The sequence below is a fragment of the Taudactylus pleione genome, unplaced genomic scaffold, assembly GCF_031769625.1.
Source record: "Taudactylus pleione unplaced genomic scaffold, aTauple2 ptg000129l, whole genome shotgun sequence".
NCBI lineage: Eukaryota > Metazoa > Chordata > Amphibia > Anura > Myobatrachidae > Taudactylus > Taudactylus pleione.
In genome coordinates this window covers 6,167,316-6,182,382 of record NW_028284531.1, presented here as the reverse complement: position 1 = coordinate 6,182,382, position 15,067 = coordinate 6,167,316, and the positions used below count along the sequence as shown (strand labels likewise).

Sequence of the window (15,067 nt, the reverse complement as noted above, 5' to 3'; positions counted from 1 at the left end):
GCCAAAATACGAAAATCCTGCAAATGTCGTAATATGTATGCATCTGACTGTAATTGCTTACATTTGGACAAAGGATAAGTGCCTATAAAAGGTATCTTTTCATCAGCGCACCCGTGTCAATAGGCATGCAGACAGATAAACATACATGAAATGGATGCTCACAGTGAAACTTACTCGAATGTTAAGTAGAACACGTATAAAGGTTTCTTTTATTCCAGGTCCCGTTCAATTCAATATGAACTTGTTTTGACTCAGTGGCTCTCAGTTTTTCTGGTTTCGACATATAGAGATTGTGACTTCCCTCTGGCTCATTGTACTTAATAGAACTGACTTCCACAAAATGGTCAACCTCTAATCTTCAGTTCATACTTATCTCCACATTCAGTTATAGTCTCCTTTATGGTGTCTAAATCTTCCTCCTTCCCAGAGGTGTATCTAGGGATCCGAGCACCCCTGGCAAAATAATGGACTGACACCCCCCTCATCCCCAATATTCTAAATAGGGATGATGAAGACAATTTGGTGAAGTAGTCGCTCTGGTAAGACAGGTATTAGTGTGTGAGGAGAAGGATCTGGGCACACATCATTAGCCAGGGAGGGGAGATCGAGTGATTACCAAACTGCAGCCCTGTCATCTGGGTGAAGTGTGTGACATTCAGAGGGCACAGGTAACATACACCCCTACCCATAGCATTCACACAAGGTTATGTATTTTACAGTATAAGGCGTGTTACAAACAGCGCTGGCAGGTGTCCCCTGTGTGCCTGTCAGTGCAGACAAAGCAGTAACACAGAACACCAGATCCTTACCAGAAGAAGTTTGGAGCAGAAGTTGGCAGTCTGCAGTGGGTTGGCTTTCATTTCCTTGTGAACATACTCCTCCATGCTCACGACCGTGGTGCCCGCACAGCCCCTGCTTCTCCCGCACATCAGGTCACCGTTGAACAGAAGGGTGGTCAGAGGGCGCGGCACAGCATGCTGCACATCCTGCCAGCTGCAACTGCCCCCCAGGCAGTGATGAGCGCACACTGCTCTGCCTGGCCTCGCCTCCCGCCACAATCCTCAGCGCTTATTGGGCAGCGGGCTGGGAGCGGCAACCGCCTCACTGGAATCTTCCACTAATAAACGGGGAAGCACATTACAAACTGCGGGTCCGGGAGCAGCCGAGTCCTGGCCCGCCCTGTTATAGCTTATGTAGCCGCTTGTGTAGCCGCTCATGTGCATGCACAGAAGCCCCGGCAGCACTCCGAGCTCATCGCAGGGAACGGGCTACTTTCGGAGCCCGTCCCTGTAGGTGCCGGATGATACATGCCAACGGTAAGAATTGAATTTGGCAATTCGATCTTGGGCAATAACATTGCTCCCAGATCGCATTAGAAATGCAATTTTTGATAAATTATATTCAGGATATAGAGGGGAATTTATGTGCTCTAATGCAAGAGAGGTGAGATAAGATTGCGTTGCACAAATGCAGGAGAAATGGTGTTGGCCTTTGACTTAAAGCTCTGCCAAAATTATTTTTACCTAGCACCATTCTTACCAAAAAATAGTGTGCGCCACTCAGGACATCCAAGCAACAAGAGTTTCATGGAATTTTGGTTGAAATTCAGTAACACGGGAGGGTATACCAATATCAACCGAGGTAAATATTGATAAATATTGTCCTCCCATACTAAAAATGTCAGAAAAAGGAAACTTATGTCTTACCTGTTAAGTCTCTTTCTTCGACTACATACGGGCCACAGGGACAACTCTGGGGTATAGCCTGGAGAGACTGGGCACCAAATGGTTAAAGCAATTTACCCACAAGCCCCTGCTCCCAGGCACTGGACCTTAGTTTACTTTGCAAGCCCACGGCAGGAGTGAGGCAGAGGAGAGAGAAGGCCAGCATACATACAGAACCATACATATCATGGAAGTACAGCCGGACTGGTCACCAAGGGGAAACCCCCCGGCAGACAGGTGCGTCAGGGTGGGCGCCCTGTGACCCCTATGGAGTCGAAGAAAGAGACTTAACAGGTAAGACATAAGTCTCCTTTTCTTCTTCCTCCACTAGAGGGCACAGGGACAACTCTGGGATGTCCTAAAGCTGTTTCCTATGGGCGGGGACACTCCTGAGCTGCAGAGAGCACAGAACGCCTGAAGGCGGCGTCAGAGTATGTAAAAGTGTCAAAAGCGTAACATTTTATAAAAGTATGCGCAGGCGACCATGTAGCAGCCTTACAGAGCTGTTCTACAGAAGCCCCACAGTGTGCTGCCCATGAAGTCCCCACTGACCGGGTGGAATGGCAGGGGCAGGCAGATTCGCCAAGGAGTCGATGTCTGGTAGGCCCCAGTGATGGACTAACAGCATGTATGTCCTGACAACTTAGAAAGTCCACTTCTAATTTTGAACTCCCGGGATGAAGACTTCAGACAGTGTTGGAAGATGTCGCTCCGCCCAGCAAAGAATTTTGGATACCTTTTGCAAAGCTCCTTGACTGAGTGCCACCCTGGTGATTTATGTAGGCCACCGCGGTAGCGTTTTCCGACTGTATCTTCACTGGACATCCCCGAAGGAGGAGCCGTGTCTGACACAGGGCCCTGTATACGGCCCGAAGCTCCAGAATGTTTATGGAAAGCTGGCTTTCCTGATGTGTCCAACGGCCCTGAAAGTTGAGCTGACAAGTTACAGCCCCCCACCCCTGAAGGCTTGCATTTGTGTTATGAAGGACCCAGTCCTCGATTAAAGAAAGGGGAGTCCCTTGTCCAGATGAGAATGCTGAAGCCACTACAGTAGGGGGAGACGAACTTCCTAGGGGAGAATTAAAGTCTGTTGCTTGAGGGTTCGGATGAGACTTGATCCAACGCCTCAGAGAGGCCTGGAGTGAAACTGTCCGTACTCTACCATGTCGGAAGTCGATACTAATGACCCCAGAATTTACATGCATGAGTGAATGGACACACTCTGCAGACTGAGAAAGTTGCGAATTTTGGTTTGCAATGACAAGTTCTTGTCTACAGGAAGGAAGATTCTGAGTTCTGCAATCCAATAAGGCTCCCAGGTGGAGCATCTCCTGGGATGGAGATAGCGTTGACTTCTTCCAGTTGATTATCCACCCATGTGATTGAAGAAGCTGTATCGTCAGATGGATGTGATCCCTGAGCAGCTCTGGAGATTGCGCCAAGAGAAGCAAGTCATCCAGGTATGGTAATATACAGACGTCCCTGCATCATAGATGTGCTGCCATGACCTTCGTGAACACACGAGGGGCCGTGGACAAACCGCAGGGTAGTGCCTGAAATTGGTAGTGGTTGGTTTGTACTGCAAACCTGAGGAAACATTGGTAATTGGCTTGAATAGGGATATGCAAATAAGCAACCTGTATATCCAAGAACGCCATAAAGTCCCCCGGTTCCAAAGCTAAGCTGATGGACCGCAGGGACTCCATGCGGAATTTGGGGATATGGAGAAATTTGTTTAGATGTTTCAAATTGAGAATGGGTCGGAAGGAGCCGTCTGGCTTCTGAACCAGAAAGAGGTTGGCGTAAATGCCTAACCCTCTCTGGGATGGGAGGAGCAGGAATGACGACCCCTGAGGCCATGAGAGAGCGAATTGATGCCTCTAGAGAGTCTACCTTGTCTGGTTGAGTAGGAAGACCGGTGGAAAAAAAAAACTGGAAGGTGAACGCTGTTGAAAAGTTAGGGAGTAGCCTTGAGACACAACGCCCTTGACCCAAGCGTCCGTTGTGGTCTGCATTCATATTGTCGAAACGCGAAGAAGCCAGCCTCCCAATCCAATGTCCCCCGAGAGGAAGCCCGACCCATCATGCGGCAGGCTTCTCCGCTGGATTGGCAGCTGAACAGCTGGTGGACTAGGCCTGCTTAACTCTGGGCTTGGAGCTTTTGGAGGCAGAACCTTGTGTTCTTGGAAACGGTTGACCTCTGGCCTTACTCTGCGGTCCAAAGGAACGATATACTAAGTCTGTCTCGTAGTGGTGACAGACGGCAGAAAAGCTGATTTGGAGGCCGCCAATGTTGTCACGATTTTGTCCAGTTCCGGACCAAATAGGATGTCACCCGAATAAGGAAGAGCTTTCAGAGCCTTCTTAGATTCTTTATCTGCTTTCCAAGTGCGCAGCCAAAGAGCTCTTCTGGCAGCAACTGCAGAAGTAGAAACCTTAGAGGTTAAAAGTCCAGAATTTATAGCTGCTTCAGAGAGATAAGAAGTCGCTTCCCTACGTGTGCAACCATAGCCACTAAATCACTCCTATGTGCGCCTGAGGTAAGACCGTCCTCCAAGGAGTCTGCCCAGCGGCCTACAGCTTTAGCTACCAAAGCAGATGTAGGGCTGGGCGAGCCAAGGCTACTACATTCATATAAATGGTTTTCAAGAAATTCTCCAACTTCCTATCTGTAGGATCTTTAAGAGGTGCCATATTTGGTATAGGTATGAGGGATGACCTAATAAGGCGGATAATATGGGCATCTACCGGGGTAGGAGACTCCCATTTAGCCCTATCCACTAAAGGGAAAGGGTAAAAGGTAGCAATACGCTTGGAAACCTGAAAATTGTCTACTAGGGTGTGGCCATGCTTCCGCTAGTTCTTCTAGCTGTGCAGAAGATGGAAATTCCGCCACTGTCTTAGATCTAGGAGACTGTTCCTCTTCCTCCACTAACAGAATAGACTTAACTGCTCTAATAAGAGCTTCTACGTCTACAGGTGACACAGCTTTCTCTGGAACAGAGGAAGTCTCCACGTCCGAAGTGATGGAGAAGCTAGTGTTCCTCTTCCCTATGCATCAAGCAGCCCATTACATAAAGTGTCCCTGGTTGTCTAGTGTCAAAGCGTGGGACCACCAGGTGTCTTCACTACCAGCACCGCCGGAGGTCTCCAGCTCCGGCGGTGTAAGCCGCTGTATCACGGCTCCCAGCATGCAGGGAGTCGTTTTACCTTAATCCCCCACTGAGTGTCGGCTGCGGCAGGCGGGTCCTGTGTGCTTCTGGCAGCAATCGGAGTCCCGCAGCCAAAGTCACTGACCCAGTCACCAGTGCTGCGGCTACCGGCGTTAGGGCGCCTTCCGCTGCCCTCAGAATTAAACTATAGTTTAAAAGAAAAATTTTAATTAGATAAATAAAAACGGAGGACCACCTAAAGTAGCCCCCCTAATAACCGATGCCCAGCTTCTGCCGGCACCAAACTTAGTACTAAAGGTCCAGTGTCTGGGAAGGGGTATAGAGGAGAGGAGCCTGGGGCTTGTGGATAAATTACTTTAACCATTTGGTGCCCAGTCTCTCCCCTCCAGTCTATACCCCAGAGTTGTCCCTCGTGCCCCCCTAGCGGAGGAAGAAGGAAATATGCAGTTTCCGCATATTCTTTGGAAAAAGATACACCACTATATTACATCTAGTATGCAGAGACAAATAGTTTAGACTGCTGCTGGAAAAAAAAAAAAAAAAGAACTTCTCCAGAAATATAACAGACTATCATGGAACATTAGAGACAGCTGAAACTATAACATACTGTATAAGTCAGTGTGATAAGGAGTGTGGCTGTCCATACTTATGTCATATATAACTCAACTCTACATGCAGCGTTATACCCCTTTTCCACCAAAATCCTGGGTCTGTCCAGGGAATTTTTACTACGCATTTTACCCGACTTAGACCACGTTTCCACTCTACCCTCGTCCCGGGTTTTTTCCGGATCACCTCCATTTTCACTAAACCCGGGTAAGCCCAGCAAAACCTGTGGATGTCCTTAAAAATGGCCCGACATCCACATTTAATGACATTTTTAATGACATCCTTTATTTGTTATTATTTATTTAATTCTTATTATTATTTATTTATTATTTATTTCATTATTATGTATTTAATTTAATGACATTTTTAATTACAACCTTTATTCAGGAGTTTCCTGTGGTCTCTGGGTGATTACATCAGCAAGAAAAAAAAGGGGACAACATTGGATGTGTCAGCTGTGGTGCACATTTTATTAAAATATAACTTTTAATGAACACATTTTAATATGTACATATGGGTAAAAATAGAAGGCGAGAAAAAATGAACAATAGATTCTTGTAATGCCTTTGCTCAATGTTTAAATATGTAAATAAACAGTCTTCAAAAAATAAATAGCCTATGCTAGTACTTAGTTACTTACTATTAAATCCTGTGGGAATGGAAGCTATACATTTGATTACATAAGCAGCCAGCACCCTGGAAGGACCAATCAGCGGCTTTTGCAATTACCTTTGAAAAAAACCCAGGTAAGAGCTGTTTCCACTGCAGTGTTACTGGGTTTTACCAGCTAAAAACCCTGCTTGATGGGATGCAGTGAAATTTCCGGCGGCCGGGATGCGGACCGTCGGAATCCCGACCAGGGACTAAAGATAGGCATCGAAATCCCGACACCTATCTTTAGCCCCACGCTGAAATCCTGACAGCCGGCATCCCATATGAAGGTAAGCGGGGAATGGATAGCGTTAGCCGTGGGGGGGGGGGGGGGGTTTAGGTTTAGCCACCCCTGGGGGAACTTAGGGTTTGGTACCCCCCGGGAGTGTTAGGCACCCTCAGAGGGAGGTTAGGGTTAGGCACCCCCAGGAAAGTTATGTTTAGGGTGCAGGGAAGGGGGGGGGGGTAGGTTTAGGCGGCTCCCTGGGAGTTTTAGGGTTAGGCACCACCAAAGGAGGGTTACCACATCCTGTTGGGATCTTGAACCTTTGGGCTTTAAGCATCCGTATGAGAACTGACGGCTGCCGATTCCCTGCTCGATACCCAGGAAGAAATCCTGGGTCATTAGATTCTTTCCTTGAAGCCGTTTACACTGAGCCAAGTCCCGGGTAGACACAGCAATTACCTACCTTCCAACATGACCCGTTACATTAGGTACACAATGCTCTGCTTCTGGACTTCCCACCTAATGTATGATTGCAGTCACCTGTGTTGAACTAGGTAATTGATGAGACAGGTGTTTCACCACAGGTGGCTACAATCATAAATTAAGATGAAAGTCCAGGAGCAGAGCATTTTGTACCTAATGGAACATGTTGGAGGGTCTGCAAATTACCCAGGTGTTTTATGCAGTGGTAAATTAGAGACACAAAAGTCTAGCAGCTCATAAGTGGAAAACTGACTCTTGTGCAATATTTGAATCTACATTTTGAACATAAGGACCTTTCATACCATCATCATGTGACACCAGCTCAGTCACTTCCCACATACAGCAAAAAACCTGCTGACACCGTCCAAAATCAGATACTACTTCTAGTAATATCACTAGCAGCTTTATTTAAGTGTATATTAGCAATAACAATACACCATTAAACAGTCTAATAATAGTAAAGGTCCAATTTACCTAATAATATACCAGGTAGGCAGCATGGATGTTGCCCTCTCATTGTATGTGCCTGTGAAACGAACACTCCCATTGTATGCCCTACCAACCAGAGTTGTGTACTGGGACTTCTGGTTCCACAGTCAGCTGCAGAGTGACATGTCACTGAGGTGGGACAGGTAAGATGAGGTGTAGCTTCCATGAGAATAGCCGGTTACCTGCACAGAGCAGTGAATGCCGGAAGGACGCCCCCCCTAATGTCGCTGACAACGGGTCACTCACCTGCGACTCTCAGTCAGCGGTACCCGAGCGGTGGGCGGCGGAGCACGGGCTGCCATGTCTGCGGGGATTCCGAGTACTCCGCTGCGGGGAGAGGAGCAGCAGCAGCGTCTTCCGGATACAGGCGGCAGCAGCAGCTGCTCTTCACGGAAATCCTTTTTCCTGGGTACACGCTGGCGGGATGCATGCACACAGTGCAGGCGGCATCTGTACGTGGAATGTGAGCGAGTTCTCTCAGATGTTTTGGAGATTCCTTCCTTGTACATTGCTGCCCCATAAAACACCGAATAAATGACGCCTGGATTGCTAGTTACCTGCTGCGTGGCTGGTGACTACTTTACATTTTACTTGTAGTACAATGTTGTCATTGGTTTAAGCGACATTTTTTTCCATTCATACACATATATAGGAAGATATAGCTAGTAAAAACTGGAGTGTTTTAAACTGATACTATCATGAGGAAGCAAAGCCCAGTGCTCATCCACATGTTTAGCTAGTAAAAACTGGAGTGTTTTAAACTGATACTATCATGAGGAAGCAAAGCCCAGTGCTCATCCACATGTTTAGCTAGTAAAAACTGGAGTGTTTTAAACTGATACTATCATGAGGAAGCAAAGCCCAGTGCTCATCCACATGTTTAGCTAGTAAAAACTGGAGTGTTTTAAACTGATACTATCATGAGGAAGCAAAGCCCAGTGCTCATCCACATGTTTTGAGTCAACAACCCAGTCCCTTAGATGCCCCAACTGAGCGGGCAAGTAATATAACAGATTTTCTGGAAGCGCCAAACCACCTTCGTTCCGGGGACAAAACGGGTTTGTATGCAAAACAAGCTTGTTTATTTCCCCAAATTAAAAAATAACGCATAACGGGCTATTAGGGAGAATGAGGAAACAGGCAGGTAAACCGGAGAATGCTGTAGAATGTAGAGTAATTTAGGTTGGATAACCATCTTCACTAGGGTTACTCAACCCGTAACCGACAGAGGAAGCCGCTGCCAAACTGAGCCTTGAAATAATCTAGCTGGGAATGGACATTTAGATAAACCTAATCCAATGGAATATGAGAGCTCTGAATACCTAAATATTTACATTTTAAGCACCAACGTGATGGGGAAACTATAGGTTTGTGACCTAGAGAAAGTGGGCCGGAACTTGGACCAGGGATTTATCCCAATTCGTACACCTGAAAAAATAAAAGCAAAGATATCCACCATTGCCAAAAGAGACATGAGAAAGCGTTACAGATCTGACAAAAATAACATCTCAAATAATATTTTTTGCAAGAGCTAAAAAAGACAAAAAATAAATTCCTTTTTTGGTGAGCACTCATTTGTAAGAAATAACAAAAATCTGTATTTTTTGAAAATATGATGTATATTAAAACATACCTTTTATTAGTTTCTTTAAAATATAGGGCGTCTGGGCTCTTAAAGATAACGAGTCCACCCAACAACATTAAATAGAATTGTAATCACTGGAAATAAATTCTATTACGATAGTTATAAAACGGCGAGATATGATTCAAAGATTTTAAAATGCTTATGTATTAGTACTTGGTAGCAGTGGAAACAAATCTATTCAAATAAACTTCTGTGACTCAAATGTATCTCACAGGTACTAAATCATTACATTTAGTAGGCGTAGGTAAATTACCTTACCATAGAGGTTCCATAATTTTTCTGTACATAAATAAATACAAAGTTTAACCTTAGAGACTCAGTGTTACTACTGCAATCTGGTTTGATTTCTAATCTCTAGTACAAATTTTTGAGATTACTAGAGTGTTGGTAATATGTCCAAATTAAATCAGCTACAATTTTCCACTTCAATAATTTGTGGACCAAACATTTGAGCATAGTCAGAAATTAAAATATAGATGGCAAATTATACAACATGTAAACTATCTCTTATGATATTCATAGATATAATATAAGTATAATTAAAGGTTAAGGTATAAATGGTGAAAAGTACCGTACACAGATGCCCTGACGTCTTCTGCTTTCCAGCCTCTTCCAAGAGATGATGCTGGATGAGAGGGGGCCAGTTGCTGTGCTGATGGAAACAACAGAAAAGTGCAGGCTATCACTCACATGCTAGGTGTTAGGTGGCTTATGATATCCAAATTAGGACATTGCAGAAGTCGAATGCGCCATGTGAGGACTGCCTGCACGGAAAGGAAATACTTGGGAGTCAGTGCAGGATACAATCTCCTATTGCTCCAAGATAGCGTTTCCCCGCATGGAAGGTATGCAGAGCGGGGAGAAAAGTAGGACGCGCGTTTCGCCAGGTAAGCTTGTTCACCTAGGTCATATCCAAGCGCCACTGAAGCCAGCCACTCGACCCAGGAATCCAACCCTGTCCCCTTTTACACCAAGGAGCTACTCGGGTTAACCCTGTAATAACCCGGATTTTAGCTCTGGTGTAAAAGGGGTATAAGGAAGACAAAATGACCCAGGGGATCCACCTGTACTTAAACACAGACAAAACTTCAAGTTTTAGGAATAAGAACCAACACACCCCTAGAATTAGAAGTGGAAAGTAGAATGATATGACCAACCTACTCAGGGCCTTTTGAGAGAATGGATTTTGCAACTCCTAAATAAGTCTCTAAGGCAGGGGTCTTCAAACTTGGCCCTCCAGCTGCTGTGGAACTACACATCCCAGCATGCACTGCCACCTTTTTGATATAACAGCATGCTAAAACTATGTGCAGTGCATGCTGGGATGTGTAGTTCCACAGCATCTGGAGGGCCAAGTTTGAAGACCCCTGCTCTAAGGGGTCAATTCAATTCAGCGAGATGTGAATATCGCCGGGAAGGAGTTCCCGAAGCTATTCAATTGACTAACTAGAGAAGGCCTGGCCAACCTTTGGCTCTCCAGCTGTTATTAATCTACAAGTCCCAGCATGCCCTGCCGCAGTGTAAAAGCGCCAGGGATGACGCTTTTACACTGATAATTCTCCTTCTGGCCAATACAATTTACCTGTTAATATGCGTACTTATAGTTTAAGTTATGCAACCAATGAAAAAAAAGGAAGGTATTGCCCTGCTTTCCAGTCATATACAAAGAAAAGTAAATTTACTTCAAATAGGCGGTCATATAGAAAACATGTAAATAGGGATAACACCACTTCATTCTTACAAAAATGTGATAACCGCAACCTGAATTTTAGTAAAAAGATATTACTCTATATGACTCCAGACTGGGGTTCAATTAACCCAAATAGATCCAGACAAAGTTCTCTTTATTTCTTTCTAAGGGTTGAGTCTCTCAATGTTATTATACGTATTCACAATGTTGCTAGCTGGTGGATTTACTCCTGACCCTAAGAATTCATGGATGGGGTACTTCACAAGAATAATATTTCACTTCCACCCTCAGGCTAGTACCATGAATAGAGAGCAAAAAGAAAAGCAGTGCAAGACCTCTCTGACAAGATTTAAAATCTATTTATAAAATGCACTTACATTATTTAAAGAACAAAGATGGGAGCCAGATGATGGGTGCCTTTTGGCACACAAGTGCAGATAGACTGGATAGGATGCAGTTTGGTACGTCAACCAGGCTTAGAACCAGTAGGACACTGGATCATGTAGAACCTGGAGTAGCTCTGGACCAAATTGCTGGATAACCGGAATCAGTGATCACAAAATTACGCACTATATCGCGTTTTTGCGCGATACAGGAGGTGAGAGACCCGGGGGTCTATGTACTAAGCAGTGATAAGTGACAGAGTGAAAAGTGATAAATCTGTGATAAGTGCCAGCCAATCAGCTCCCAACTGTAATTTTTCAAACACAGGGCCTGATTCAGACCCACTCGCAAGCGGCTGTCCGCTCGCAAGTGGGTCGATGTTGTGCACTGCGCATGCGCACAACGGCGGGAGCTCCGTCGTGTGCATGTGCCAGACGCGTCGAGCGAAGGACTTTCCTTCACTCGTTGTGTCTGATCAAAGGGGGCGTGCTGTCGATGTTGATTGACAGCACGCCCCCTTTGGTGGGCGTGCCTCCCTGACGGGGGCCTTCCCAAGGGAACGCCTACCGTCAGAAGCCGGCCCACTGACATCACTAGTGATGTCAGTGGGAGTGATTTTGGCTCTGATAGAGCCAAAATCACTCCGGGCCTTGCGGTTGAAAACCTCAACCGCAGGCTCCAGCTCGCAGTGGCGATGGTCACGACCATCGCGGCCATCAAACTGCACGCTCGTATAGGCTGTGGGTGGTGACCCACAGCTATACGAGCGTCCAGGAGGACGCTCCATAATTATGGAGGGCGGCCCTCATTCAGAGCGTGCGCTCTGCTCAGAGCATACGGCTCTGAGGGCCACAGTCTGTGAGATGACAGTTGGAAGCTGATTGGCTGGCACCTTATCCTAGACTTAACACTTTTCACTCTGTCACTTATCACTGCTTAGTACATAGACCCCCCAGTTTTTAAAAATGACCGGGTCCCACAGGATCGCGCTGTGTGCATGCCACAGAGCAGCCAATCACCGCTGGCAGCAGCCCGCAGAACACCCAATCACTGCCGTTGGAAGCCCGCAGAGCAGCCAATTACCGCCGGCGGCAGCACTCCCTTAGCAAATCCTGCTCTGGAGTGGTTCAGCCAATGAGCGTCTGCCCAGCACACCTGAGAGTTGTTGGAGCAGCGTATGGAGGCTTAGGCTGATCTTTCTCCCGCCCAGATACCCGGTTTCCCCCAGCATCCAGAGGCCCAGAGACATGACTGGATGTGCATGCAGCAGCACACCATGCATCCTGTCCTCCAGCTGCCACACAAAAGGTACGGGGCCACGGCAGGATGGGCAGGGCCGCTATCGGGGTACAGCCGACTCCTCTCTGGGCCCGCAGCGCGCAGTGGATCTTGCCTGCTCTAACTTTTTTTCTACCTGTGACTCACAGGCTGTGACTAATAAGTAGTTTGCTGCCGGCCCGGGATCATCAGCGTCCTACTGGTTCCTTGTCTCCGTTCTCTCCCAGATACCAGATTGGGGGGCGATATGCTGCAGGAGAATTGAAGCGAATAAAGATGTGTCACATATAAAGAGCATCTTTTCCTTTCCACAAGTGGGTCCGGGAATGCATTGTGAATACAGGAGTTATATTATGTGGGTAATCCTGGCTGGACACGTGATAACCAGTGCTTCGGCTCAGGAAGCAGATTTGGGTCAGAGGAGTTAAGCTGGTGATGAGGGTCACTGATGTTTGGGGGCGCTTGCGGATTAACCACTGCCTTGCCATAGGGTATGTTAATGCATCCCATAACTCCCCAGCAGCTGCACAGTGACAGGGCATGCTGGGATTTTAGTACCTGGTGGTAAGCACGGGTTGTCTAACCCTGCTATGGTATATCACTTTACCTCTTTGGTCATGGGCTACAGATCTAACCAAGAAGCTAAAGTTGGAGGTTATGCTCACTATTGATGCAAAGCTTGTGTGATGTGGGAATGTCTGAATGACAGAGCCGTAACTAGAAATTTTGGTGCCTTGTGCGAGAGAGCGCATTGGTGCCCCCCCACCCCCAAAAATAAAGCACACACACAAATTCGGGCACTATAGAAATCATATCCAGTCCATCCTTAATATCGCTATCAAAATTTTTTTTATAGTACACATATCTGAGCTTAATTAATTTGGTGAGAACAGCAGCTCCATATTATGTGAGATTTATATATGTATTATTGTTATTGTGTTAATCTGTCTATGTAGTATAGAATTCTTATTAAATATATTTAGCAAGAAGCCAAGAGTACACACACACACACATATATATATATATATATATATATATATAAATTTTGAAACCTTGAATAAAATAAGAGATATGGTAAGAACTTACCTTTGTAATCTCTGTTTCTACGAAGTCCATAGGGTCCACAGGGTTGACCTTGGGGTATAGCTGGATCTGGATCCATGGGCACGTGCTCCCAGGATGCACTTGGGTCCGTCCTCCTCTATACCCCGAGCCACAGCACCTCAGTTGGTAAGCAGCCAAGGCCGGAGGAGGAGACTAAACAGAGAGAAGGAAGACTGGAACACACAAGAAACCATACTCACAGAAATGGGAGACGGAAAACCGGTGACCAGCCACACAGCCCATATGAAGCCAGGTGCGTCAGGGCGGGTGCCCTGTGGACCCTATGGACTTCATAGAAACAGAGATAACAAAGGTAAGTTCTTACCATATCTCTTGTTTTCTACTTCAGGGTCCATAGGGGGTCCACAGGGTTGACCTTGGGGATGTCCCAAAGCAGTTCAACTAAGGGCGGGGACGCTCCTGTGCTGAAAGGAGTACCCGGCGTCCGAAGGATGCATCCTGAGAGGCGAAGGTGTCAAACGCATAGAACCTCAAAAACGTTTGAATGGAAGACCAAGTGGTCGCCTTACACAGCTGAACAGCGGAGGCGCCACGTTTAGCAGCCCAAGAGGGACCCACAGAACGAGTGGAATGAGCCTTAACAGAGGCTGGCACAGGTAAACCCTCCTGTGCATAAGCCTCACAAATAACTGAACGAAGCCAACGGGCTAACGTCTGCTTGTTGGCAGGCCAACCCCTCTTGTGAAAACCGAAGAGGACAAAGAATCTGACTTCCTAACCGAAGCAGTCCGGTCCACGTAGATTCTAAGTGCCCGGACTACATCTAAGGAAGCCTCACCAGCTGAAAGATCAGGTGACTGAAAAGCTGGCACAACAAGTTCCTGATTAATGTGGAACTTTGAGACCACTTTGGGCAAAAACTCAGGACGAGTGCAGAGCACCGCTCTGTCCTGGTGAAAAATCAGAAAAGGAGGGCGACAGGAAAGTGCCCCCTCCTGGCAGAAGCAATTGCCAGGAGAAAAACGGTCTTGAACGTCAGCCACTTGAGCTCCACCGACTCAAGAGGCTCAAACGGAGGACCCTGCAGGACCAGCAGAACCACCGCCAAGTCCCAAGGAGGCACAAAGGGAGGCTGGATCCTGAGAACACCTTGGAAAAAGGTGTGAACATCCGGCAGTATTGCAATCCGCCGTTGAAACCACACGGACAAGGCGGACACATGAACCTTCAGAGATGCAAGGCGTAAGCCGAGGTCCAATCCTGATTGCAGAAATTCCAAGATCCTAGAAACTCGGAACACCTGAGGATCATAATGTCTGGACTCACACCACTGAAAGTAAGTGTGCCACACCCTGTGATAAATCCGTGCTGAAGCAGGCTTGCGTGCCCTGAGCATGGTACCAATAACCGAACTGGAGAAGCCCCGAGACCTCAAGACGGCTGTCTCAAGAGCCACACCGTCAAAGACAGCCGACCCAGATCCGGGTAAAGGCAGGGCCCTTGAGACAACAGGTCCCGACGCTGAGGAAGAAGGTACGGAGCGTCGATGGAGAGACACCTCAGATCGGAGTACCAAGGACGTCTGGGCCACGCCGGAGCCACCAGCACGAGCGTGCCGCCGTCCTGCTTGAACTTCCGCAGAACCCGAGG

At 46.9% G+C, this 15,067-nt stretch overlaps 1 protein-coding gene across 1 annotated transcript in view; it reads right to left on the bottom strand.

The window, feature by feature from the left end:
* GALK2 (galactokinase 2) overlaps positions 1 to 7,852 on the bottom strand; it is a 245,251-nt gene extending 237,399 nt beyond the window's left edge. Inside the window, exon 1 of the mRNA XM_088472801.1 lies at positions 7,602 to 7,852. Within this exon, the coding sequence (XP_088328927.1) occupies positions 7,602 to 7,657 (56 nt within the window). The 5' untranslated portion in view covers positions 7,658 to 7,852. The remainder of the gene's footprint in view (positions 1 to 7,601) is intronic.
* Between the last annotated feature and the right edge of the window lie 7,215 nt (positions 7,853 to 15,067).